The sequence below is a fragment of the Mustela putorius genome, unplaced genomic scaffold (assembly GCF_011764305.1).
Source record: "Mustela putorius furo isolate JIRA1106 unplaced genomic scaffold, ASM1176430v1.1 tig00003836_pilon_pilon_pilon, whole genome shotgun sequence".
Lineage (NCBI taxonomy): Eukaryota > Metazoa > Chordata > Mammalia > Carnivora > Mustelidae > Mustela > Mustela putorius.
In genome coordinates, this window is record NW_025421989.1 from 15,302,585 (window position 1) to 15,329,381 (window position 26,797).

The 26,797-nt window shown below is 42.4% G+C and overlaps 1 protein-coding gene across 7 annotated transcripts in view; it reads right to left on the reverse strand.

The window, feature by feature from the left end:
• The window catches only part of SH3KBP1 (SH3 domain containing kinase binding protein 1), a 340,162-nt gene that overhangs the window by 110,967 nt on the left and 202,398 nt on the right, over nucleotides 1-26,797 (reverse strand). For 6 of the 7 annotated variants that reach the window (XM_013059639.2, XM_045089360.1, XM_045089361.1 and 3 more), the window contains one exon: nucleotides 23,558-23,763. In XM_013059639.2, coding sequence (XP_012915093.1) covers nucleotides 23,558-23,763 — 206 coding nt within the window. Of the gene's footprint in view, nucleotides 1-11,029; nucleotides 11,141-23,557; nucleotides 23,764-26,797 lie in introns of those variants that run through there. The other variant, XM_004758949.3, reaches the window with a different exon arrangement.

Consider the following 26,797-nt stretch of genomic DNA (forward strand, 5'->3'; position numbering starts at 1 on the left):
TGGCAAGATGATGGGATTTCTGAAGATGGACGGTGGGGATGGCTACACAACAATGTCAATGCCCTGAATGTCACAGAAGTATGCACTTAAGAATGATTAAAATGAGGGATGCCTGCATGGCTCGGCTGGGTCACTGCCTTTGGCTCAGGTCATGATCCCAGCATCCTGGGATTGAGTCCCACATCAAGCTCCTTGCTCATCGGGAGCCTGCTTTTCCCTCCGCACCTGCCTGCCCCTCTGCTACCTTGTGCTCTCTCTGTCTCTCTCGCTCTCAATCTCTGACAAATAAATAAATAAATACAATCTTTTTTTTTTTTTAAAAAAAGAATGATTAAAATGGTAAATTTTATGTGATGTATACTTCAGCACGTTGTCAAGAGGCTTAGAGTATATTCCTCTTTCCCTACAAGCCTCTCCCTACGTATGAATGTTGACTAGAATGGCAAGAAACTGCTCATGAGCCTCTGTTATCCAGCTGCTTAATATTCAACCACAAAATAATCAGGGGTGCAGACAGCATCAAATGAGGTGAGTTGGAGAACAAACCCATCTTTGTCCAGAAGCTCAGTTCAGTCCTACAGGAAACACTCGTTCCACTTCTATGAAAGATAACCTACTGCTTCCAGAAAGACAGTCTCTCAATCCAGCTACTGCTATAGAGCTCAGGCTTTAATGCCAAAGGACTCATTCTTCACTTTCACTGCCTGCTCCACAGATTCCCAAAGAATAACACTTACTCTTTTTGGTTTTTTTTTTTTTTTATCATCTGGTCTCCCCAATTTTAAAGAAGGGAAGAGAAGATTGCATCAAATCTTAAAGACTCAATATCATCTTTATGTTTTAGTTCATTGGAAAGAACAAGTTCATGACACATACTTACTCAAAATAGGAACTTCCTAAATATACACAGAAGTCAAGTACACATTGGTTACATCTTCTAGATAGAGAGCAAAATACTTAGAAAGAAGACCCTGAGATGCCTCAAGGATGGAAATCCTCAAAGAGGTCAAATTAATCTCAGGGCACTCTAGTTACCAGTTACTATGCCATATTCGACAAGAAGGGGTGAACATAAATTCTGTGCCTTCCATGAAAACGTCCTACATGTCAACCATTGGGATTCTCTCACCACTTCTGTGTTCCTACTACAGATGTTCTGAATCTCCTGAACAGCACTCACTACCCTCTCTGCTTTGGATTTGCGACTACTTATGTATATGCCTGTTTCACGGACTAGAATATAAGTGGGTGTGGGGCAAGAGCGGTATTTTGGTAATCTCTGTATTCTTTGGTGGGTCTTGCACATTGGAAGCATTAAATATTCATAATTTACTTTAGTCAACAATAAATCCATTCATCAAAAATAGATCTATGGAGAAAGTACTGTGTGCAACGCATTTTCTAGATGCTAGGGACAGACCAACGGAATGAATAAAGCTTCCCCACCTCTCACGATGGCATCTAGCAAGACGAGCGACTTTGTATTAAGTAGGATTCCTAAGAGCACAGTCTTACCGCTATGGGATCCCGGGCAAGTTACTTAACCTCTCTATACCCCTGTCTCCTGGTCTGACATGGAAATGATACTACGTACCTTATAGATTTTCTAGGAGGATTAAATGGGAAAATGTATATAAAGTGCTTAGCCATTATCACTGTTATTGAATTTTACTGAATAAAAAAATCAATCATCATAATGCCTCTTTATGAGTCTAGTTACAAAGAATGACTGTTTCGATTACAACAGCTTTTTAAAACAGCAGGTTAACTGGCCCGTTCCTTTGCTTGGGGAATGGAGAGCATGAAGCGACTTTTAGAAGACCGTCGCATAGCAGAGACATGCTTGGAGCAAAGCGATAGTTCTGAAAAATGAGCAACGAAGAAAAGCAACAGCAATCACCATATAGTCATTGCCTGGGAAGAAAAGCAGACAGAACAAAGAAAATCGGAGAAACAACTAAGGCCAGAGCCGACAACCCACAGAGCTTTCAGGTCAATAAAGCTTCAGTTAAGGTGGCGCCCTACAGTGAGTGGCCGGAAGACTGTTCCAGAAGCCCCTCAAATACAGGCGCATGCCAACTGCTTCTGGCTGCATCCAAACTGTTATCTACTGTTAACGATAGAAAAACAACAAGGCGTGTGTCTGGGAAAAATGGCCTGTTGTCAGAGAACAGAAAGCCTTTTATTGAGAATTTTGATACTCAGGAGCAAACACACCACCATAGAAAATCACTCCGAGCCATCTTCTACAAAGCTTGGCATCCATTCAATAATGGATGAAGAAATCCTAAATCGTTAGGCCAAACAGATACTCCTCCCAAGGCAGTTAAGAAACATGGGCCAAATGAGACCACACACTCATGTGGTACAGATATCTAAAGCCACTAGCGAAAATTACTGACAGATACTTAGATGTAAAAAATGGGATTCCCAGTCTTCTACCTCAAAGCAGCCAGGGCTCTGGCCAAAGGCTGCACTTGAAGGCTTCTTTCACTATCAGCAAGGATGGGACAACTGGAATTCTGTTCAGACCCTACAGACCCTATACTACCTGTCCTATAGGTAGTACATCAAATTCAACAGACCTTTGCAGAATGCCTACCACTACACAGCCCACAAGCCCAGACTGCTTTCCTACGTTCTTTTTATGTTTTCAAGAAGATGCTGTGTTTTCCACTATAAAATGGGAGATTTAAACATCATGTTGATGGGAGTCAATGAAACCACCAAATTCCAGTTCTCCCAGATCCGCAAGGTTATCTAAAGCCTTACAACTAAACATTCTACAGCCTTTAAAAGAGCTGTTTCACTAAGTCTGTAATGACATGGAAAATTTTAGATAATGCTAAGTGGAAAAGAGGCACAGGATGGTGTGTGTGAAAAAAATTATGTGTGTGGTATGATCTCAACCAGTTAAAAATGTATGGCAAAAGGGCTGGGAGTAAACACACACACACACACACACACACACAGTCAACAGGGTTCACCCCAGGGTGATTAAATAACAGTGCAGTGCTTTTTACTTTCTTTTATATTTTTTCTGCTTCCCAGTGTCTCTACAAACCAGCTGCTACTTTTGTAATGAGAAAAAAATAACATTTTAAGAAAATAAGGTACACTAACTAGAAAGGATGGTCTACCTCTCCACATTATTGACTTATTTCCATAAGGTCTGATTTGATATGTGACACCTCCTAACTAGAAATCACATGGAGCTTTTATTAGTGGGTCATTATACTTCCTCTTCCAAGTCATTAGTAAGGATGTTACGAATATCAGATGTAAAATGAGTCAGCTGATGATTAACTTGAAGTAAAGGGTGGTGATAAATGGCAGGCAATAATTGGAAATGATTTTATATCATCTACTTAGTCAAATAAAGTACCAAGGTATTGTATCATGTTTTCAAAGTTAAAAAAATACATTTCCTGCTCTTCTAATTAAACCCATGAATTCCTATTCACATGTATGAAAGGACCTGAAAAAAAAAAAGTGAGTTTACTTTGTAACTTTTTCACGTATGATCAAAGACAATACTTAGAGATTCCTCATTTCCCAGCATTTGAAGAAGTACTGATTGAAAGGGTAGAATTTATTTGCATGGGGTCCATGGCTTTATTGTTCTGTTTTCTAGTGGTTCTCCGGTCCTTCACAAAGACAAACCCTTTTTATTTATTTTAATTTTTTAAAAAACTCTTGCTAAACACAAACCAAAGTAATGATTACAGTTTCTCAAATGGGAGAAAAAAACAAATGTGATGAATACCAGGCCCCCCCAATTTTGAGGTTTCATTTTTTTTCCTCCTGCTTTTAAAACTACTTAAGTGTATCATAATCTTAAAATCACATAGATTTCACAGTTATTTTCCTTTCTCAGCTATTTGACAACCATTTCCATTTAATGTGAACATACTTTGATTTTGTGCCTTTTTTTTTTTTTTTAAGGGGAACTGAGTTGAGGGCGTGGATTGATTGACTCAATGCAATTTTAAGAGGAATATTTTGGTGGAATGATTTCTGGTTTGCTGGAGAAAAAGTTCAGTTCAGCCTTGTGCTGGGCAATCAGGCATATTCATTCACTCACTCAAAGTTACAAGTCTCTTCAGTAGCCTTTTTTTTTTTTAAAGGGGAACTGAGTTGAGGGTGTGGATGGACTGACTCAATGCACTTTTAAGAGGAATATTTTGGTGGAATGATTTCTGGTTTGCTGGAGAAAAAGTTCAGTTCAGCTTTGTGCTGGGCGATCAGGCATATTCATTCACTCACTCAAAGTTACAAGTCTCTTTAGTAGCAAATCTCAGGTACAGAAGGAGTTCTCTTAAGGCTCAAAATTCTCTCTAGGGTGCATGATGAGTTTTAGGCAAATTAGATCCTCACTAAATGAAGGAATGCTACATCTTCCATTACTCATTTTGCATGTTCTCATTTTCCTGTCCTAAAATATTTCCCCATTCTCTTCTTTCTCTGTAACACACACAAAATAGAGAGGAAGAAAACCCTCATTTGGAAAACAAAACAAAACAAAACATGAAATCACCTATTTTAATCATGGGCTTTCTTAAATGGCACTTTTCATAGTTCTATGTTATTTTTTTTAAAGGTACGTTTTGTTTGTTTTACAGAGGTAGGGGGCAGAGAATGTGCACAGTAAAATCTCCCAGCTGATGTATTTTCTGGCCTTGAGAAATTCTTGTCCTTTTCTATGACAATGGAGAACGTTCTTTTCAGTGCTTTCCACTTCTGAGGTCCTGAGAGCAGCAGTTCCTCTCTGTGCCTTCCACAAAGTCCCGCTACAGGCTCCGTGCAGGGAAAACAACATAGATTCACAAAAGACAGTGACAAAGGAGGACAAAGAGCAAGCATGGAACTTCTGGAGTTTCTAACCTATTCCCTAACTCCTGAGTTACTACACTTAATTTATTTCAGAGAGATGTTATCTATCTATCCAATTCTATGAGGACTTTCAGGAAAAGATTTCCACATCCTCTTTGCCATAAACGAGGAAGACTTTATCAGGCCTCAGTATTGGCCACTTCCCCCTTATTCCTAACCTGACCACCATGCCTCAGGTTATAGAGGGCTCCCCCTTTTCAGCCACCGGGGGACCAGAGAATAAGCAACCCTCAAACCCCACGTAATTCTTCACTTCCTCCCAAACACCATTTATTTATTTTCTTTTTTTCTTTATCTCCCAAACTCCATTTAGCCTTCTCTCTTTGCAATGAGGACCACAGCTCCCAATTTCTAGTTTCTTGACCATTTCCATTCACTCCAGTGACTGCCTTCAGTCACTGCCTCTCTGGATACCCCAGTCTCTTTCTAGTCATTGAGTTTCATGACAAGATGATCAACCCACATTAGAATCTTCATTTCATATAGACTTTCTAGACTCAAGTCAGGGATGGGCTACATGCAAGCATACTGCTCCACGGCCCCATAAAATCATTTCTTAGCACTTGGCAACAGCGATCCCTCTCCTGACCTGGCTGTATCTCTTTTGGCCTCACTAATTTTGTCCAGGCCTCTTTTCATGTCTTATTTGGACACTTTTTTGCTCTCCTGCCTACTGACCTATGACTGAAGAAGGCTCTAGTTGGGAAAACCTGGAGTTGTTTGAACTCAGGCAGTGCACACAAAAATTACACCAAAATGTTACAGATCCTATCCCCTTCCTGGGAAGCACAATAAGGTCACCCATCCATTACGTCCCGCTCACCTCTATACTGCAAAGAGACGGTGTGACGTGTCTTGCCCGGGCATATTACTTATATGTGTGGGCACAGAGTTACCAGCTTTGTAACATTTCAGCCTCTTTCAAATAAAAAAACAACAATAGCTGTATTCCCGTCAACGGAAAAAAATTAGGATTCTAAATTACGAGCAAGCCGACTTTCTCAGTTTCTAACAACGTGTGAATGTGGAGGGTACTAGGGTTTGAAGCAAAGGAGCTCTATCTGAAATGAGACACACGGGACACATAACATGGGCAGCTCTCTCGGTGCAGCAACCACACAAGGCTAGCACTGTATGGGGTTGGGGGGGCAAGTCGGGACTACTCCAGGATTAAACGTCTTGATACTTTACATCATTACTTCTCTTATCCACTTCCTTAATAGTCTAGAAAAGGTACTCAAGAACTCTTGGGAACAGTGCTTCTGGTACAGAGAGAAAATGAAAAACCCAACTACGAAATCAAAATAAAAAGAACAGACTGAACAGATGCTACCAAAACAAATGGAGCAAAACATATTAAAATCGCTGGTGGGTGAAAATGCTTAGCAAGTGAAAGAAGAAAAAAGAAAATGAGGCAGTAAATTCATCTTTACCACTTCTAACTTCCTCATCTTAAATGGGCAAACAGAAATACGGCTTCTAAGTGACAGAGACCCCAAATACCTGCCTTTAGTTGTCCAAACATTGCCTCCTCTATTCCTAAAGGTTCAAGTGTAAGTTTAATTGAGGTGACACTCCTGAGTCAGGGGCCATCCATGAAGTGGCTTGACGATGGCCTTTTGATGAAGAAGCAGCTTTTAAGGCAATTCCCGCTCACTCTTAATTTGTCAATTGTTCATTTTATAGCCCAGGTTGAGGGAAAGAAAGAGAAAGCTCCATCAGAGGTATAAGTAGGGGTTACTGTGCCTCTGCTTGCATTTGCTTCAAGAGGGTTTATGGGCGCACATCTGTGTGGGAGCTGGCCGCCACCTTTAAAAGCCTGCATTGAGAATAGGCTGTCATCTCATCCTTTCTAAATGGCCTCTGATGCCACAGAAAAGTACAAAACAGGTTGCTGACTAACAAACTTCGTGATCTAAATTCTCTAAATGTAAGAAAAGGTGCATCATCGTGCAAAGTGAGCTGGGCAGTTTATTTGAAAGTTGCCAGTTTGGGGATGCCCGAGTGGCTCAGTCGGTCGAGTGCCCGACTCTTGGTGTTGGCTCAGGTCGTGATTTCGGAGCTGTGGGATGAACCCCACATCGGGCTCTGCACTCAGCATGGACTCTGCCTGAGGTTCTTTCCCCTCCCTCTCCCTTTCACTCTGCTCCTACCCCAACTCGAGGGTGAGCGCATGCATGCTCTCTCTCAAATAAATAAATAAATAAATAGATACAATCTTAACAAAAATAAAGTTGCCCGTTTTTATAGAGCACTCAACTTAAACCATCCCACTGAAATTCAGTTGTCTAAACTATCATTTTACAGGTAGTGAGAATATCAGCAAAAAAAGACTAGTGAGGCACATATGCCTGATCTTTTTAACGGCCACACAGAGATTTATAAAACCTTGACTTTCAGGAATGCAAAGCATCCACAAACTTCAAGATTATAAATATTATGAAATAGTTATTAATATAAGTAAAGAAGAAAAGAGAGCCACAATGAAAGATTTGTAGATACTTTTGTCCACCCCACTGAAAAAATATCAATTGAATCAAATGAATGATTCGGTGAATGTGCAAAAGAAAGGACTTTCACTTCCTATCCCCAAAGAATCCTAGAGCAGAAGGTAAGGACAGAAAAAGTCAATCATAAAACTGGCTTTCCCTACTTTGCAGGATAAATGAGGTACTATCATTTTGAATTAATGATAGCACAAAAAAGAAATTCATCTTTTCACAGAAGAACTATTTTGAATCCACTCTCCGTAATATTTTGGGGGGTGGGGTGAAGAGAAGCAGTCCTAGTCACCATGAAACCCAGAAAGCAAGCAACCACCTGGGTTCCTGGCTCCTCTTTTCTTTAGGGACTCGGGAACAGGGGGCCTAGTCCTTCCCTCAAGCCATCTGCCATCTCTTGGGACTATGTATCTGACATGCTAGTTCACGGGGCTTTTCAGACAGAGGACCTTTTCCTCAACTCATTATTCTACGATGAGAAGAATGGTATCTTTTTCTCTTTGTGATAGGCAACATGAACATACATTAAACACCAATTCCAACAGCAATGAGCTACCACTTCACACCCATTAGGGTGGCTATTACAAAACACACAAACAGAGAATGACAAGTGCTGGTAAGGATGTGGAGAAACTGGAACCCCCAGGCATTGCCGGTAGGAATGCAAAATGGCACAGGTGCTGTGGAGAACAGTAAGGCAGCTTCACAAAAATTAAAAATAGAATTACATATGATCCAATAACTCTACTTCTGGGAATATACCCAAAAGAATTGAGAGCCAGGACTCACATAGGTATCAGTAGGCCAGTACTCATTCACAGTAGCCAAAATGCAGAAACACCCTAAATGTCAATAAATGGAAGAATGGATCAACAAATTGTGATATAGCCATACAGTGGAATATTATTCAGCCTTAAAAAGGAAGGAAACTCCGACACCTGCTACAACGTAGATGAACCTCGAAGACATTATGCTAGGTAAAGTAAGGCAGGCACAAAAGGTTAAGTATCCTATGACTCCACTTATAAGAGCTACCCAGCAGAGTCCAATTCACAGAGACAGAAAGCTGAAAGGTAGTTGCTAGGAAGAGGGGAGAATGAGAAGTTAGTGTTGTAATGGGTACATTGTTTCATTGTGAGAAGACAAAAAAGCTCTGGGTTCTGGAGATGGATGGTGATAACGGTTACACATTAACATGAACATATTTAATGCCATTGGTTATACACTTAATAATGGATAACTGGTATTATGTATATTTTACTGTGATAAAAACATTCTACATTTCTTTCTTTAAAAAGATTTTATTTATTTATTTGACACAGAGAGAGAGAGAGAGCACAAGCAGGGGGAGCAGCAGGCAGAGGGAGAGGGAGAGGGAGAAGCAGACTCCCCACTGAGCAAAGAGTGTCATGTGGGGCCCGATCCCAGGACCTTGAGATCATGACCTGAGCTGAAGGCAGATGCTTAACCGACTGAGCCACCCAAGCACCCCCAAACATTCTCCATTTCTGTAGGCATACAAAGAAAGCTTTTATGGGGATTTCCACTGGGAATTAAAGCTGAGTGTATGAGACTAAGAAAGTCTTAACTTTTGTTCTGTTGGAATTTTTTTACCATGTACTTAGGTTATTTTCATTACAAACAAAACCAGCCAGAATTAGGTCAGCCTTTAACCTGGAAATTCCTCTCTTAAAAATTGAGCCCGAAAAAATAACCAGGGCAGACACAGTGATGCATATATAAGAATGCCATTTTTAATATTAAAAATGTGGAGGCAACCTAAATAGTTATTACAGGAGGATCGGTTCAATAAATGGTGGTACGCCTGTACAAGGGATGACCGTGTGCTTGTCTGAAAGAAAAGCGGGGTCCATTATATGTTAAGTTCCAAAATCAGGTAACATTTAATATGACCTCAGGGGTATACTGCACGGGCACTACCGTTGTGATAAAAGTCTGGAAGGATACATATTAAATGGTTGTTTCTGGATAAGAGGATTAAGGGCAATTTATTCATATTCTTTAACTTTGAGTTTTTATTATTGTAATAATTATTGCAAAGAACTCCTGTAATCAGAGAAGTAACAGGGCTATTTCCATTTTGAGAAGCAAATAAGCAAAGGACTGGGGGAAGCATTCAATAATGCAAATTAGTAGTTCGGACATCACAAAACTTTTAAGGGTCCCAGGGGCTTCCCTGTCTGTGTCATCTCCAGGCCCTAGCCTGAGGGAGCCAGAGAGGCTCCTGCGGGAGCCAAGTACCATTGCTGAGCCTTTTCTGTAGGTCACGTTTTACAATCAACATACTTTCACTCCTTTCTCAGGCACCAGCTGAATTTTGCACGTAAATATCTAATTGTCATGTCTACTTTTCAGAACTCAGAACAAGAACAATGCTATCTGGCAATAATAATAATAATAATAATAAGCAGCAAATTTAAGATAGCTTTCAACAAGAAAACTCTCTCAATCCATCACAGATGAGTATATTTTTTATTTTAGCCAGCTGCTGTCTGCACTCACGTCCTTCTAGACAAGCTACAGACGCCATTAAAAAACTTTTCAAGAAGTTCTCCTACTCTTAAAGTAATGTGTTAAAACAATGTGTTTCCTTTTGTCATGTTACCTTCCTTTTCATGTAATTCTGAAGACATTACAAGTTAAAGCCAATAGAAAAAGGCACAAAGAGACATGTTTTATAGATATCATCCACTCTCCCCCTTACAATTTTTTTAACAAGAGACAGGAATATGGAAGACATATGACGCATTGCAAGCCTTACTTATCCTGTGCTTTATTTAGGGAATTTTATTTTCTGTTTGGAAAATGACAGACTTCTGCTTTTAGGTAGATAAATATGAACAAGTCACAGAGAGAAACGAGACCACTTATCACTAGCAAACTTTTAGAAAAGTCAAATAATTGAGTGTTTTTATTCGACTGTGTATATAGAAGCAAATGAATATAAATGCTCAGTCCTACACAATTAGCCAAACATCTTTACCTCTATAAATTAAAAAACAACAACAACAACAACAACAACAAAAAAAAAACAGCTCAGCAGCACCCAGGAGTCACTACTCACAGCTTCTCCACTCACCAGGAAAACTCCCAATGTCCATGCCTCCCAAGAGTGAAATGCCCGCAGCTGGCCCACTCTGCGAGGACACACTCTTCTCTCCTAAGTTAACCTGAAGAGCAAGCTGGATTTGTTTACTGCACAAACATCTGTAATTGCTAAAGCTCTCGGTGGCATGGTGTAACAGTTACTGCTTGTGCAAACTGCCCGTCTAAATGACTCTCTGCAGTGTGAGCACATGAAAACCCAAGACACAGAGAAATTGAAAACATCTGTAAAAATCAATGGCCGGATTGACCAAAGGGGTGGGGGGATTAAAACAGCTACAGAGTTCCAGTGCAGCATCTGACTTGAGAAAAGACTCCTCCGCACTATAGGTTCTTCCTTACAATATCCACAGCTCCCCGCCACTCCAGCCCCAGGGGGATCCTGGCCGGCAGACACTTCTTGGAACCCACCAGGGCAAATCCATTACAAGCCTTGTTAGAAAACCCGCGCAGACAAGATGCAAGATTAAGGGGACTTACTACATCTCGAAAAGCAAAGAAAGAAATACCTCTTCTCCCATCATGCAGCCAGCCTCCTTTCTTCAGTTTGAAAAGGTCCCAGAACTACCCTGGGACCCTCCCACTTCCTTCCAACAGCCAAAGGCACAGAGCCTGAAGGACCCAGCCTAACCCTGAGTCATACTTGGGACCAAATGAGCACTAGGGAGAACAAAGCTCGCATTTGTTTACGGTTCAGGAAGCCAGGGCCGATTCAAGGCTTGGGTGGCTTTGCGAGAAGTCCTCCTCCCTCGCGGCAGGAACGTAGCTGTCTCCCGGGGACCCACAGGTGCGACCATTCAGACAAGGAACACACTGAAGGAGTGTTTATTTGGCAGGACCCAGCGGCCACTTCTGTTTAAAAACACCAGAGAGAAAATAAAAAGCCCACTATCTCTCAGCAGATAATCTGATGGGGAGTGACAGAGAGCTAGAATATGGGCATTTCTATGTGAAATGTCCATGGTAAAAAATACCCATATTTTAAAGATGTGAAATTAGTGGTAATACACAGAAATTACTCATTAAAAGAAAAAGAAGAAGGAAGAGGAGAAAAAAGAAAAAAACCTAAGAAGGGAAAAACAGCCGTGGCTTTACAGAAACATTTCACCCTAGGAAAACTCCAGCAAAACTGTTGCCAGCCATGTCAGTGGTAGTATCCTCACAGACTGGAATAAAATATTTAATTAGCAATCTTGTTTTGGCCCCAAATGAGATACCATTTTAATCACCACTTCCATGGATTTAGAGCCCAGTGGTTAAGAGATCAAAACTCTAGAGCCAGCGTGTCTGAGATCAAAAATCCCAGCTGGACCTCTTCCCAGGGGTGTGATTTTGAGCAACTCATCTAACCTCCATTCACCTCAGTTTCCTTTTCTATAAAATGGGGATAAAAGCACCAGTCTATAGGGTTGTCTGCAAGATTAAATAGGTAATATGTTGAGTGCTTAATAAAGTAGCTGGTACAAAGTAAGCACCCTAGTAGCCACTATCTCAAACTCAGGGCGACATCACAAGGCAGGGTGCCAAGTTAAGAGTACCCTCACCTTACCACACTTCTCATGTGCTCAGACTCCGAGGGCCCGTTTTCACTTTCCTATGAGGAATTTTTGAATTTTTTTAATTGTACTAATTTAAAAGCCACTTATTCAATATTTAGTAACTGCCTGTGGTATTGGGGGTTTTGAATGAGATGCTATCGCAGTGCTTAAGAAATATGCAATCTGCTTGGGTAAATAAGACATAGGTCTGTTGGTATATCACACAAGGAAACAAACGTGGGAGATGTCAGCAGGATGCAAATGGCAAGGTGGTGTGGGCGGGAGGGAATTAACATCTGGAATTTAGGGGGCAGATAAAAAAAGCACCTTATCAAAAATTAATTATCAAAACTTAATTAGTACAGAGAGGATAGACAAATTGCCGGCACAGAATTCCCACTAATCTATGATGATACTCATCCCTCAAGGAGGACAGCGGAACCCCCCACTCAAGTGTAAGGTACACAATGTGATTCAACTCTTTAGGAAGATTTGAATCTAGGGGTGCCTGGGTGGCTCAGCCGGTGAAGCGTATGCCTTCGGCTCAGGTCGTGATCCCAGAGTGCTGGGATCCGGCCCCATGGCAGGCCCCTTGCTCAGCGGGGAGCCTGCTTCTCCCTCTCTTCCCTGCTCATGCTCTCTGTTGCTATCTCTGTCACTATCTCTGTCTCTCTCTCTCCCAAATAAATAAATAAAATCTTTTTTTAAAAGTTGAATCTAGAGAAGGGAAAAAACCAGAACAACCTACAGTGAAGAAACCTGATAAACATGACCTCAGTCAGGTGACCAAAGTCAACAACAGTGAGAAGTCACGTTGACAGGATGTGCCCCGATACGACGTGATGAGAATGGCAAGTCCCCACTGTGATCTTCCTCCCTAAATCCACCACGTTGGTCTAAGCATGAGACAAATGTCAGACAAATGCTAATTTAAGGGCATTCTGAAAATTTTCTTGAAATGGCCAAGATTATCAAAAACATGGCAAATCTGAGAAAAGGTCAGAGCGAAGAGGGGCCTGAGGAGATGTCCTGTAATGGGGTGTCCTAGATGGGATCCTGGAACAGAGAAGGGACATCAAGAAAAACTTAAGGAAATCTGACTAAAGGATGGAATTGGGTTAATAATCATGTCTTAGTACTGGTTCATTAATTGTGACAAATATACCATATTAACAGGAGATGTTAAGAACAGAATTCTCTGAAAATTCTGTGGGAATTCTCTGTATTATCTTTACAACTATTCTACAAATCTAAAACTATTCTGAAATTAAAAGGTTTTTTAAAAAGATGTTACTTGTTTATTTATTTGAGAGACAGAGAGAGAGCACGCAAGAGAGAGAGCACAAGCAGGAGGAGCAGCAGGCAGAGGGAGAAGCAGGGAGCCCAATGCGGGGCTCGATCCCAGGACCCCGGGATCATGACCTGAGCTGAAGACAGACGCTTAATTGATTGAGCCCCCCAGGCGTCCCTAAAATTAAAGTTTATTAAAAGGCAAATTAGGCACATAAGCTGGCTGCACATACATGCTACATAAATAAATGTGTATGTGTCAGAGACGCATGATAACATTCATGAATATATCTACAGAAATGAATTTAACAATGCCTTCCCAACTTCACCTATTTATTATCTCTCCATCCTTAGCCTATCTCGCAACAAAGACAGCTGAATGCCGAGTCCTAGCCTTTTGCTTCCCATAATAACAAAAGAGTTTTCTTTGAAAGGAAACTTGGCTCTTCTATCAGTTCTGCTGCCAACCCAGGCTACAACGGCCCAGCTCGAAGAGTGTACATGAGGTGGGCCCATCTGCCCCTTTCCAAGAGCTACTAGAAGTTCCTGGGGCCTGGCCAATTAGTCATCAACCACGGAGCCCCGGGGCTGGCAACTCTCCCAGCTACTTCCTCCCCATCTCCAGTTCACGTTGCTGGGCACTTCCCCAGTTATCTCTAAAGTGCCGATCTGATCATGCCACTCCCAAGTGGAACTCCTCCGCTAACTGGCCAGGTCACCCAAAAGAAGTACAGCTTGTGTAAAGCAGCTGGCGGAGCCCTGGGGGAACAGGGCCCACCTCCCCTCCAGCGCCTTACTTCCTCCTCCACCACCGGGACCACATCCCCTGCACTCCAGCCAAACACAGCCCTTCTGCATAACCACGCTCTCTCTTTGTCTGTGCACACGCTGCCAGGACCGCGAAAGCCCATTTATCTTGTAATACTTTGTTCAAATCTCACTTTGCTTGAGAAGAGCTCCTGATACCCCATCTCGTCATTCGGGACCTCTAGGAGAGGTAGTAGCTCCTTCCCGCATTCTCTTTGATGCTTTGGATGTACCTCTGCTAGTCCCTTTCCCCTGCATCACACTGACTTTTATACCTGCCCACTTTTCTCCCACGCATACATACTGCAAAGCACTAAATGAGAGGCCTGTACGTGACAGCTGATTCAAGGCGTGATGCAGGGGAGGACGTGTTAACTCCATTGCAGTGAACTACACCAGACCCACCTCATCACAAATAAATATACTGCCAGGTAAAAAAAATACGTAGGTATCATGCTCATACAGAATCTAGACATGCCACCTAGCCAACTCCTTTACAAATGGATTGAGCTCATTTATTATCTAGAAATTTGCAGAGCTGCCAATGAAGATCCATAAAAGGCATTCATTAAAGCCTCAGTAAGTGAATGAATGAGCAAATTAATAGACAAACGAGAGAGTGAATCTGTAGCCAGACCACAAGCAGACCCCAAACATAATGAGTCTTCCTTTATGATTTCAGTTGGATTAGGACAAAACATTATATTTGTGTGTCCAGTCCACAAATATTTATTGAGGGCCCAGTACAGTTTAACAAGGGTTTTCAAGGAGTTATAAATAGGAATATGATGGCAAGGTCCAAAATCATGGCACTTACTTTCTAATGGCTAATATTTAAGACATGATGATGTCAAACAAACAGCTATCCAGACATAGCAAAATTCAATTCTCCTCCTGTGAGTTTGAATTTTTCTATAAGAAAAAGTTAAAGAAATGATCCTGGAAACCGCACTGCTATTTACAGGCACTCCTTCTGTTCTAATAACCAGAAGGGCAGCAATAATAACTATGAAAATTAATCAAGTGATGATTATAAGCCACGCACTTTTCTATCCTTTTTTTTGTGTGTTACTCATTCCTCGTGACAACCATATGGAAAACGTCCCATTGGTATTCTAATTTTACAGATGAGGAATCTAAAGTACTGAGTGCTTAAATGGTCTGTCCCTGGAAGAGTCAGAGGTGGGATGTGAACCCAGGCAATCTGGCCTGCATGCTTTATAACCACTACACTCTTAAAAACACAAATTTAAGGCCTTCCGCGAATGCGATCCTTGGTCATATTCTGGCTGCAATTAAACATTTCTTAGAAAATAACTACTAAGCTGAGTGTTTTAGAAAGTCTGTGTCAAGCATATGTAGAACAGTAAACAACATCTAACATGTCAAAGAGTAGTTCTTTAACACTGTGTCTTGTTCCCTTTTCCTACTAACACCCCTGTCCTTACTTCTCCTAGATAAGGAAACTTAACAGAGACACTTTGGGGAAAGAGAACACAGAAAACAAAGTCTGAAAACCCCAGACCATTCACCTAGGCAACCAGTGGGCATCTTAACACCATCTACTCATTAAAACCCATGGATTTTCCAACTGCTCAAGAGATGTCACATAATCTTATCATTCAACCAAAAGGAGGGTCATCCAATACTATAGGTCTCAGGAAATCATAACAAAGTTTTGACCGAGTTGGGTTTCATTAGTCAAAGAAGACACCTTTAGCTCCTGAAGATCCCCAGAGCTTATTTCTAGTCTTCAAAGGATTAGAGACATAAATCTCTCATTTTTAATGAATGAAGATCATCACTTTAACTGTTTACAATTTTTAATTGTACTTAAGTATACAGCTTGATGAATTTTTACTAAATGGATAAAAAGACTGCTTATGTACAAAAATAGTAAAATTTCTCTTACTGCAATTTGGTTGATTAAAAAAATGATTAGTAGCTCATTTATATACAATTTTAACTAACACTCTCTGTTACAAGTGAAAGCTACAATGTTGATATCATAAAGGCATTAATTTGGGTGAAAAATGAGATCTAAGATGATTAGAGTTGAAGAGACTGTCACAAACACAACATTGGGTTGTGGGATATGGTCGTAAATGAAGAAAGAAAACAGGATCACTGTAAGAGGGAGACATCAGAAGTCACAAATGGTAATCAGCTAAGACAGAAAGACCATGGGAAAGGAGCTTCTTGGAGAATTTCTTTGTGGGGAATCCAGTAAGCAACCAATGTACAAACCTGAACATGGAATAAGCTGGCATCAACTACTGGGTATTTATCCCAAAGATAGTAGTGGAAAGAAGGGCCATCTGTACCCCAATGTTCATAGCAGCAATGGACACAGTTGCCAAACTGCGGGAAGAGCCAAAATGTCCTTCAACAGATGAGCAGATAAAGAAGATATGGTCCATATATACAATGGAGTATTATGCCTCCATCAGAAAGATGAATACCCAACTTTTGTATCAATATGGATGGAACTGGAGGAGATTATGCTGAGTGAAATAAGTCAAGTAGAGAGACTCAATTATCATATGGTTTCACTTACTCGTGGAGCATAAGGAATAACACAGAGGACATTGGGAGACAGAGAGAAGTGAGTTGGGGGAAATCGGAGGGCGAGATGAACCGTGAGAGACTGTGGACTCTGAGAAACAAACTGAGGGTTTTGGAGGGGAGAGGGGTGGGGTGATGAGTGAGTCTGGTGGTGGGTATTAAGGAGGGCACGTATTGCATAGAGCACTGGATGTGGTGCATAAACAATGAAACTTGGAACACTGAAAAAATAAAATTAAATTTTACAAAAAAGAGAGGAAAAAAAGCCAAGATTATTCTACAAAAGGCCTGTCAGGTTAGGTCCTGGAGATTCTCCTGGGTATCTGTCATTTACCCACCCATGTATAATACCTGCCATTCCCTTCCCTAAGTGTTTGGTCAGAGTGATAATCTGAGTGACTCATGAAAACGGAAGGAGTTCACAAAAAGATGGGGCTAGGCTGGGGTCACAGGGAAGCAGCCTGATGAGGAAATTCCCTCCTGGGTCCACAGGTGAAGGACAGAAGGTACCAGCTGTATTCATGAGAATAAGGTCCTGTCCAGATTGCCTTCTTGCTTATAGCCTTCCAACCCAGTCTCTAGGCTGATGACTTCAAACCTAAGTGTACAGTTCTCTCTCAGTCACCAGACTTACTTATCCAAGAGCCTGCTGGATGCCTCCACTTGATGGTTCCACAAGTACCTAAGAAATCCAGCTAGTCTAAGATAACCCATGACCTCTCTCCTCCCCAGATATCTCTCTTCTCCAGCAGTCTCTAACCAGGGAATGATACTACCACCCAGGTGCTGAAGCCAGTTGCCCAAAGCATCATCTTCAAGTTCTTCCTCTCCTTTATCCTCCACATACTATCAAATTTCTTCATTCTACCTTCAAAGCATCTCCCCAAACCATCTAGGACAACACTTCAAAGCTGTCAGCGAGAAAAACTATCTCTTCTCTTGATGTTCCCTGCCATGCAAAAGGGATCCCAAATGGACACTTTCTGGACACACCTGGACACTCCTGGAACTCTCTGCTCCCTTACTCACTTTCCTCTGGGAGAATGAAATGACTTCTTCTATAAGCGAATTTCAGAAAAATAAAGGCATGTTCAGCTCAACTCTTCTCTTTTCTCCTCTTCGAAGTTAGCCTCTGTTCGTCCCCCAAGGGTTAGGCCCTTCTATCGCACATGGGTCTGCTTTACTATAATGTTGCTGAGAGTGGGTGAGTGGATCTGTCTAATTCTGGGATCAGCTGGCAGGCCCATTTGGCTCTCACACTCATCTATATCTTTCAACTTTGCCTTCATCAATAACAACATTGCTATATAACATAGGTAGAGAAAGGTGCACAAATCTTAATTGTACAGCTCTGAGGAAATTTCACAAAATGAAATAAGATCTACGTAAATAGAGGAAATATACCATGTTCATGGATTGGAAAGGTATCAATTCTTCTCAAACATATCTATAGAGTCAATGCAACCCCAATCAAAATCCCAAAGGTTTTGTTTGTTTGTTTGTTTGTTTGTTTGTTTTTTGGTGGGGGGAGATGACAAGCTGACTCTAAAATTTATACGAAAATACAAGGGGTCAAGAATAGCCCAGGAAATCTTGAAGAAGAGGAACTTAAATTTCCAGGTATCAAGACTGACTATAAAGCTACAGTAATTGAGGTAGTATAGAATAAGTGCAAGGACAAATATAGACCAACACAACACAGCCCAGAAACAGACTAACACATACATAGCTACTTAAATTATGACAAAGGTGATAAAGGCTGTGCAGTGCAGAAAGGATGATCTTTTCAATAAGCAGTGCTGGATGAAATGGATATCCATACTGAAAACAAGAAGCAAAAGTGTTATTTTGATTCCCCATCCACTGACTCATTAACTGATTTAGAACCTAGACTGTAGGGGCAGTGGGGAGCTTACTGGGAGAGCCAACATAAGTTTCTGTTAACCTCTCTCCTCAATTTTAGTCACCCTGTCTTCTGTAATCCACTCCTCCCACTGTAAACTGGAATACTTTCTCTAAACCACCTACCTGACTGTACCACTCTCTTGTTGAAAATAGCTCCCCACTGATAGCTCCTCACTGCCTTTAAGATCAAGTCCAAACTCCTTAACAAGTCACCAGGCCTTTCCTGATCTAGGCCCTGCTCCTTCTCTATTCTCATCTTTCCCCACTCCCTGCTAAAGCCTTGACACATGTTCTGTGCTATTTTAATTTCCTTTCAAGACATGTTGCTCTTCTCACCTTGATAACTCTATGCTCCTTGGCTTAATGAATATCTACTGGACACCATGGTTCTCAGCCTAAACATGACTTCTTGTGGGCCTAAGAGCATCACTTCCTACAGGAAGTCTAAACATTACTTCCTGGAGGAAGGAGGTACATATACTCATACAGGAGCACCCATTCTCCAGTGTCCCTCACAACTCATCACTTCCTATTATGCCCAAGGGCTCCTACAGCTCAGCACTGTGTTCTCAAAGTGATCTCAACTTGTGGCATGTCCCGCACTGTATTATTACGGCTTATTTATTTTTCTGCAGCTCCCTGAGAGCAGTGACCCAGTCTTACTTACCACTGTGTCCCCAGTGCTGAACACAGAGTCAGTACTCAATAAATACTAGTTGAAATGAGTTACATTTATAATTTCAGAGTATTTTCTGTTATATAACATTTTTTAAAAGTCTGACGAGGTGGGACAGGTATACAGAGTATTCCCATTTTACATATGGCCTCACTGAGGTTAAATGATTTTGTCAGGGCCAGCGAGCTAGGACAAGGGTACCATCCTCTTCTAATCTTTTTTTTAATAATTTTTTAAAAAATTTTATTCATTTATTTGACAGAGAGAGAGACCACAAGGAGGCAGAGAGGCAGGCAGAGAGAGAGGGAGAAGCAGGCTCCCCGCTGAGCAGAGAGCCTGATACGGGGCTCGACCCCAGGACCCTGAGACCATGACCTGAGCTGAAGGCAGAGGCTTAACCCACTGAGCCATCCACGCACCCCCATCCCCTTCTAATCTTATGATATTCAACTTGGTTCATCTTTAGACACACTGTATTTTCTATTATTTTAATACAACACATACTTAACTCTGGGCTTAGTTTAAATGTTATATTTTTCCCCAAGGTTCTTCTTTATTTCTTTAACCTTTTATCAAGGGAAATTTACAATATATATAAAAAAGAGAGTACGGGGTGCTGATCCCATATGTATGCACCATTCAGTTTCAATAATTATCAACTCATGACCAATCATTTCCTTTGTGCCCTACACACTTTTCCATCTTTCAAATTACTGGAAGCAAAATCCCAGACATTAAATAATTTCATCTGTAAGTATTTCAATTAAATGGTGCATCAAACAAATCACTCACAGTGATAAAAAAGGACTCATAAATGGGGTCCTTCCTTATAGCTCAGTAAATTGAGAGGCAAGACTACTCACTATGTCCCTATTGTTGGGGTCGGGGAGAGTTACATAGTATCTGTACTGGTATAATTACCAGCATTTAGTCACTCGGGTTAGGCTGGTATGGATTAGAGCACAGGGAAAACAAGCACAGAATTTTCTAGTGACAGAAAAAAGTGGATCCCAAAACTTACCAACTTGAATGAAAAATAAAATAGGCTTGCAGTTGTTAAAAATTACCAGCTTCCTTTTTTTTTTTTTTTCCTACACCCAAGTTATCAAACAAGCCATCTCGGATGGCCAACTGCCCCGCCTACGTAGAAGACCACCTGGGTCTCACCTAACATGAGATCCAATTTGTGCTTCCGCAAAATCAAACCTGCGTGCCCAATTCTTAAAGGAAGCTTCCTTCCACAAACATAAATCCTGGACACAAAACCATCTCAACAGTGACAAGAACCAGGTTGTGCACTAGTAAAACATTCGCACTCATCTGCTCTCGTTCCGTAAATCTATGCCACCATCCGTAGTGCCAACGACAGGGGTGGAGATGTTTCAAGCCCTCTTAGATGCTGTAAAAAAAATTGTCCACAGCCAGTAAAGCAAGCTGGGAAGTTGACATTTTCCCCAGAGGCTTCACAATGAAGAGCAGGTTAAGACTGTTGCCAGCACATGGTTTCCTTCTGCAAACAAATCATGAATCAAGATGCACACACATGCACATATATATTACTCTGATGACGTTAACGTGTCACGTCTCTAAGACCAATACAGTAAATCTCTGCTTCACAAAAACACAGTGAACCACACAGCCACTATATTTCCAACTATATAACTGTTACATTCTCCCATCCAGTCCCCTCATTTTATAGAGGTAATGTCGGGAGTGCTATGTTGATACAGTTTTGATAGTACCCGTACATCTAATACTTACTGAACACCTAACCTACTGTGTTCTGCCCGTGTTCTAAGCGCAGAGCACAGATCAGGGAATAAAATAAATGATGATCATGATAAAATGACTATTACGTTAGAAAGGGTTGCAGGCTAAGGAAACCAAGCACAAGTGAGCAGGACAGGCCAAGAGGGCAGGTTTTAGAATGAGTGCACCAGGGCAGGGCTCCCTGAAAAGGTCAAGTCTGAGCAAAGACTTCTCTCTGGGGAGAAGAGGCAGAAGAGACAGGCAGCCAGTAGGCAGGTGGAGCAGGTGTCTACCCAGAGGTACCCAGAGGGAAGCACTGTGAGAAAGGGCCCCAGGTGGGAGAGTGCTTGGCATGTTTAGGGGAGAGTGAGGGGCTGGGACAGAGTAAGAAAGGGGAGAAGGCGAGGGGAAGGCCGGGTAGTAAAGGAGCCTAGTCACTTTGGCCTGAGGGCCCGGGGAAGGCCTTTCACTCTAAGACCAAGAATCAGGGGAGCCTCTGCAGGGACACGAGCAGAGGAGCGCCATGACTGGACTTGGGCGTTCGAAGGATCACCCTGGCTTCACTGTGGAGATGAGACTCTAGGGGGAAGGGGAGAAGCAGGAAACCCTATTAGGAGGCCAGTGAGTCATGGTGAGAGAGCAGGGGACCATCAAAGGGGAGGGGGCTAGCGGGTGTCGGACGTTCAGGGGCAGTGGAGCTGATGGAGTCACCTGACGGGTGGGGCGTGGATTGTGAGAGAAGGAGAAGTCAGGGAAAACCCCAAGGCTTTAGTCCTGCTGTGCAGGAGTGGGAGTGGCATTGCCTTCCCCCGAGATGGGGAAGGCTGTGGGCAGAGTGGTTCGAGGGGAATGGGGAGGAGTTCAGGGTTGGGCAAGCTAGTAAGAATTTAAGATTGTCAGGTGGAGATGTGCAAGTCAGCAGCTGGGCACGCGGCCCTGGGGTTCGCAGAAGTGGGCTGAAATCCAAGCTCGGGGGTGTTACATGTGACGCTACCCAATTTACTATTGTGCTTAAAACAAATATTCATAGCAATAGGCAAAAGTCACACACACATATGCGTGCGCACGCACACACACATGATGTCCTACGCAGAGAAGAATCTAAGACCAAGAATCATAAAGCAAATAAAAGGCATTAACTGCTTGTTGATTGAGTCAATGGTCACATTCATTTCAACCAGTTGAGTAAAATGAAGAAGAACTACATTCACTGTTTCTTCCCAAGATGGGGACTTGTTCTTTTGTAAATATTTACAGGAATCTGAAAGCAATCATGTGATGGAGAAATAGGTTCGCAAGCTGGGATACCAACTAGATAGCTTTCAGACCTCGAGAGGTATCATAGGCTGCTTACTGAAAGAAACAAAGCTGGCTCAGATAAGCTGCAGTGAAAGGAAAATGCAAATGGAACATTCTTTCACGTCTAAGTCTCTGCCTCTTCCTGCCTTTTCCATCTCTAGGGGTCTGAAGTGTCCCAAAGTTTCCTTTCCAGATTCTAATGCATGATGACACCAGGCAAGGTTGCTGGGGGCTGGGGGAAAGAGGCAGCTAGTTCTACAGCTGTGGAAGGTGATGCAACTTCTAAAAAATTCATCTCACCTGAAAAATGAAAAACATGTAAAAACCACTGATAAACCTGCATTAGAGATGCTGCCAATGCCCAATCCCCTGAGCCTACTGGCACAAACATCAAAAGTTTTGGCACTAAATCAAATTAACAAACATTCCTTAAGCACAGCATGGGTGTAGCTTAATACAATCTGGAAAATTCCACAGTATTTCTCAAGTCCTAAGTGAAGCTATGGGGCTCAGAAGTGTACCACAGTAGATGTCACTGACAGCCACAAGCTCGATGGCTCTGGGTGTGTTGCTGTAGCAACCGCGTACTCAGCAGCAACACACTGTCTGCCTCTCGCAACCCAGAACCAGAGAGGTAGAAGAAAACAGCCAGCTTCCTGATGGTAGCGACGCAGGGAGTCACAGCACGGCCCATCTCCATCCTACACACATGCGGGAGACTTCCTTTCAGCGGTCTAGAAATCATTCCCACCTAACTCCTAGAGAAAAAACCCACACAACTCCTTTGGTCTAGTGCAGAACCAGTCAACACAACCAGGCATGAAGCACTAAAGAAACGGACAAGGAGAAGTAATAGATTGGTCTGTGCTCGAAAGTGCTCGATGACGTCATGTGTTTAGCTGGGTCCAAGCATAAGGGCCTTTTTGGTGGGGGGGGTCGTGGTGGAGGGGAATGGAGAAGTGCAGAACCATTTGAAAAGTCATACCAAGACTCATTCCATGGAGAGGTCAGTAAGAAGAGTAGACGCAAACTAGAGCATGAGACTTTCCAGAAACACAGAAGGAGAGCCTCAAAGGGGAGAAGGCAAACAGCTAGCCTGTGAGGATGCCGACACCCCCAGAAGAGGAACAAGAAGTCTCAGATGCCCTAAACAGGACTTTTGGGTACTCCACACTGTGTTGAAATAAAACAGAAACTGTCGAACCTACCTTCTCCACCGGTAGAAAGTCATTCTCTACTTCAATCGACCTTGGTCTTAGTTTTATTGGTTTGTCTTTGAATATATCTCCAAAGCCCACTCCCTTAACTTTCTTCGGCTGGATTGCTGCAGTTGCGACTGTCCCGTTGGCACCTTCGGATTTGGTACTGCTTGAGTCACCCCCGTCACTCTCCGAGCCTGTGGTTTCCCTTAAACCTGTCAAGAGTGGGGGCGGGGAAAGAAAGAGCTCAGAAATCAGCCATAGCCGTGAAGCGCCTCACAGCCAGCCGGGAACCACCTCTAAATGTGTTACTGGGCACAGGGCAACCTGCACTGGGGCTTTCCATTTCATGTGTTGAATACATTGCGTTTGGGTGGCTCTGAGTTTTATTTGATTTCCCCACCGCCAGCCTTTAATTTAAAGAAGTGAGTCAAGATTCTTTAAAAAAAAAAATCTAATTTCAAAGCAGATCTCTGCGTAAGTGTGACATTTCACCACTCTTCAACCGGAGCCGGATTCTGATACAAACTTGTTTTGCCACAGTCTGTGTGCGGCAACAACGCTTCCCACCCTTTCCTCCCCTCCCCACCCCGCCCGTACCTCATACTGTACCTCCAATCTCTATGACTCAATCTCTATGACTCCAATCTCTATGGCAATTAGCAATTAGCAATGAAAGTAACATTTCCGAAAGGGAAACTGTAAAGCTAAAAGCCATTTAAACAAATTAGCAATTAAAGAAACCACACAAAATTATGACTGCCAAAGAATTAAATCTCTTTGGATGGCTTCACAAGGAATAAATGCATGCAGACATGTTTCTCTAGGAAAGCATTAAACCAAACTTGACACTGAGACGCTTTCACTGGCGAGATGACTGTGTTTGTTAAAGAGGGAAAGGAAGCTGCTCTCGGAGGCCAGCTCTTCTTTCCTCCTTCAATGCCATCATTTCCCCAAAGGTGAATCCCTTTCCAAAGAAGAATACTGGGGACATGACACCCTTCCTTTGACTTCTTGTGGCATGTGTTGGAAGTCACCAAATAGTTATCAGTAAGACAGCATGAACACTTACCTCCCAGATTCTTTTTTCCCCAGGCTCTGCCCACAATCATGCTCCTAAAAGGAAGAGCCTATTTGTTTCTAGTTAATTTCCAGGTATACACTCTTACTTTGAAAGTCAGTACATTAGTCAGGCCATCGAAGGGCAGGATTCAGAGGATATCTTAGGGGAAACTAGTTTGCCATTCAATCTGTTTCTAAAGCCTCTAGATGTGTAGTAGGATAGCTCCTGAACATTTACTGTATATCCCCTGATGACAACGATGTCCTCGATGAAAGCACATCATCGAGCACATTTTGTTCCGTATTAGCCAATCATGCACTACCTTTCTATCCAGAAGGTGGGTTCCTAGTACATAAGAACAATACACCAAATAATTGCTCACATAAAATGTTTTAAAATGTCGAAGTCATTCAAATAAAGAAGTCTCAGGGCAGGAAGGAACTGTTAAATGAAAACAGATAAAATTTTGAAAGGTCATTATAAATTGCTTACAAGTTTCAAAATCAAATCCTTAAAATTAAAATAACGGCTGTGTTTGTTGCTGCTGCTGTTTTCAATAAAATGGCATTTATAGGCCCAAAAGGAAGGGGGGAGGAGGAAGATCCCCGGTATACATTTTAATTAAGTAAAGAATGGCATTTGTGAGCAAGAACAGAGGGCAGAGCAATGAGGAGAGGCCTGCAGCAGTGGGGTCGGCTGCAATTTCTAGGACCGGATTTGAGTGTGCAAACATGGAGAACCCCCCTGGATTAGCTATCCATTCGTGTGTTTATTTGTTCATTGTTTTTGGAAATATCCCTGCTGGAGATATAATTTTGGAGTCTAAATATTGTGTCATTTCCCCTTTAACATGTTCTCATTTTGCCTTATGGATTCTTTCTATGTGATAAATGCCTCGTATATTCTTTTCTGGGTTGGAAAGCACCATTTGAGGGTGGAAAAAAGGAAGAGTTAGTGGAAAGAAACCATCAGCGTCCTGCCCTCCCCACCACCACCAGCAGCAGCAGCAGGGCAAATGGATTAGGGCAAGTGTGCATCAGTTCTTCAGAGAGAGCAATTTGAAGGAGTCCTCTATCATTCTTCATTAGTCAGAGCCATAATGTTTTCAACCACTGCCATTCTGATTTCACTGAGCTTCTGGTTTCAGGGATTTGCTGCCTTCCGGGCTCCTCTTAATGACTTTCTGTTAATCACTGTGAGAAATGCTCTTCGCACTACACGGGGAGAGGGGGCAGTCATTCAGTCACATAAGCATGGACTGGGAAGGAAACACGCGGCAGATTTTTCTTCCAGACATTCTGGCAGCCTGCTTCTATCACTTTTAAGTATGCAAATTATATAGCTGAATATCTGGGTTGGTGAAATAACTCAAAATCTAGTTCCTTCCCTTTGGAGGGAAAGAAAGGTGACATTTCATGTCGACTGGGTGCTGCAGCTCTTAGCTACTGGTGTGCATCACACACGCTTTCCCGTAGACTGTCCCCATGTCATGCTCAGAATGCTAAGTGACACCCACAGGCAGTACAGCGCAGAGCGTTGTCTGTGGTCTGGGGCCAGGTCATGAAGGGGTTGTGACCGGTACAGAAGCGTGCACGCTTGGAAACGCATAGAGCACTGGGCTCCGGTATGACTTCAGACAGTTGGCCAGGGGACTCATCTAGGTGACCAGGGGACAGACCAGTCCTGGCCTGTCAAACGCCCGTGGTGAGATGCAGACGGCACACGGCATGCGTAGTAAAGTCACGTACAGCAAGACCAGCTCTCCGTCCATGGGGGGGACGGAAATAAAAACAAGCTTCACCACAAGCAGTGTGAGAAGCATGGCTCTGGCGTTCACATCTGAACCTCCTCTTCCACTACTTCTGCAGACACAGGGTGTGTGCCTACGTGTGTCGGCACACCACGGAGGAGGCTTTGCCTTCCAGGTGACAAAAGAACAAAGCCTCAAGCTTTCTCAGTTCCATGGCTGGCCAAATGACATCATAAATTACACTTGTGTGTAATTTACCATAATATTCCAGCACGGATCAATTCAGATCTGTGAGCCATTTTTGTTGATTTGAAATTTAGAACTCACGTGTCTAGTGTTATTCAGTGGCAGGAACCATTCTAAGAGCTTCACGAAACTCATTCATTAATCTCATTCATGTCCTTACCCCTCAACTTTTGGCAGCTTTATCTCACAA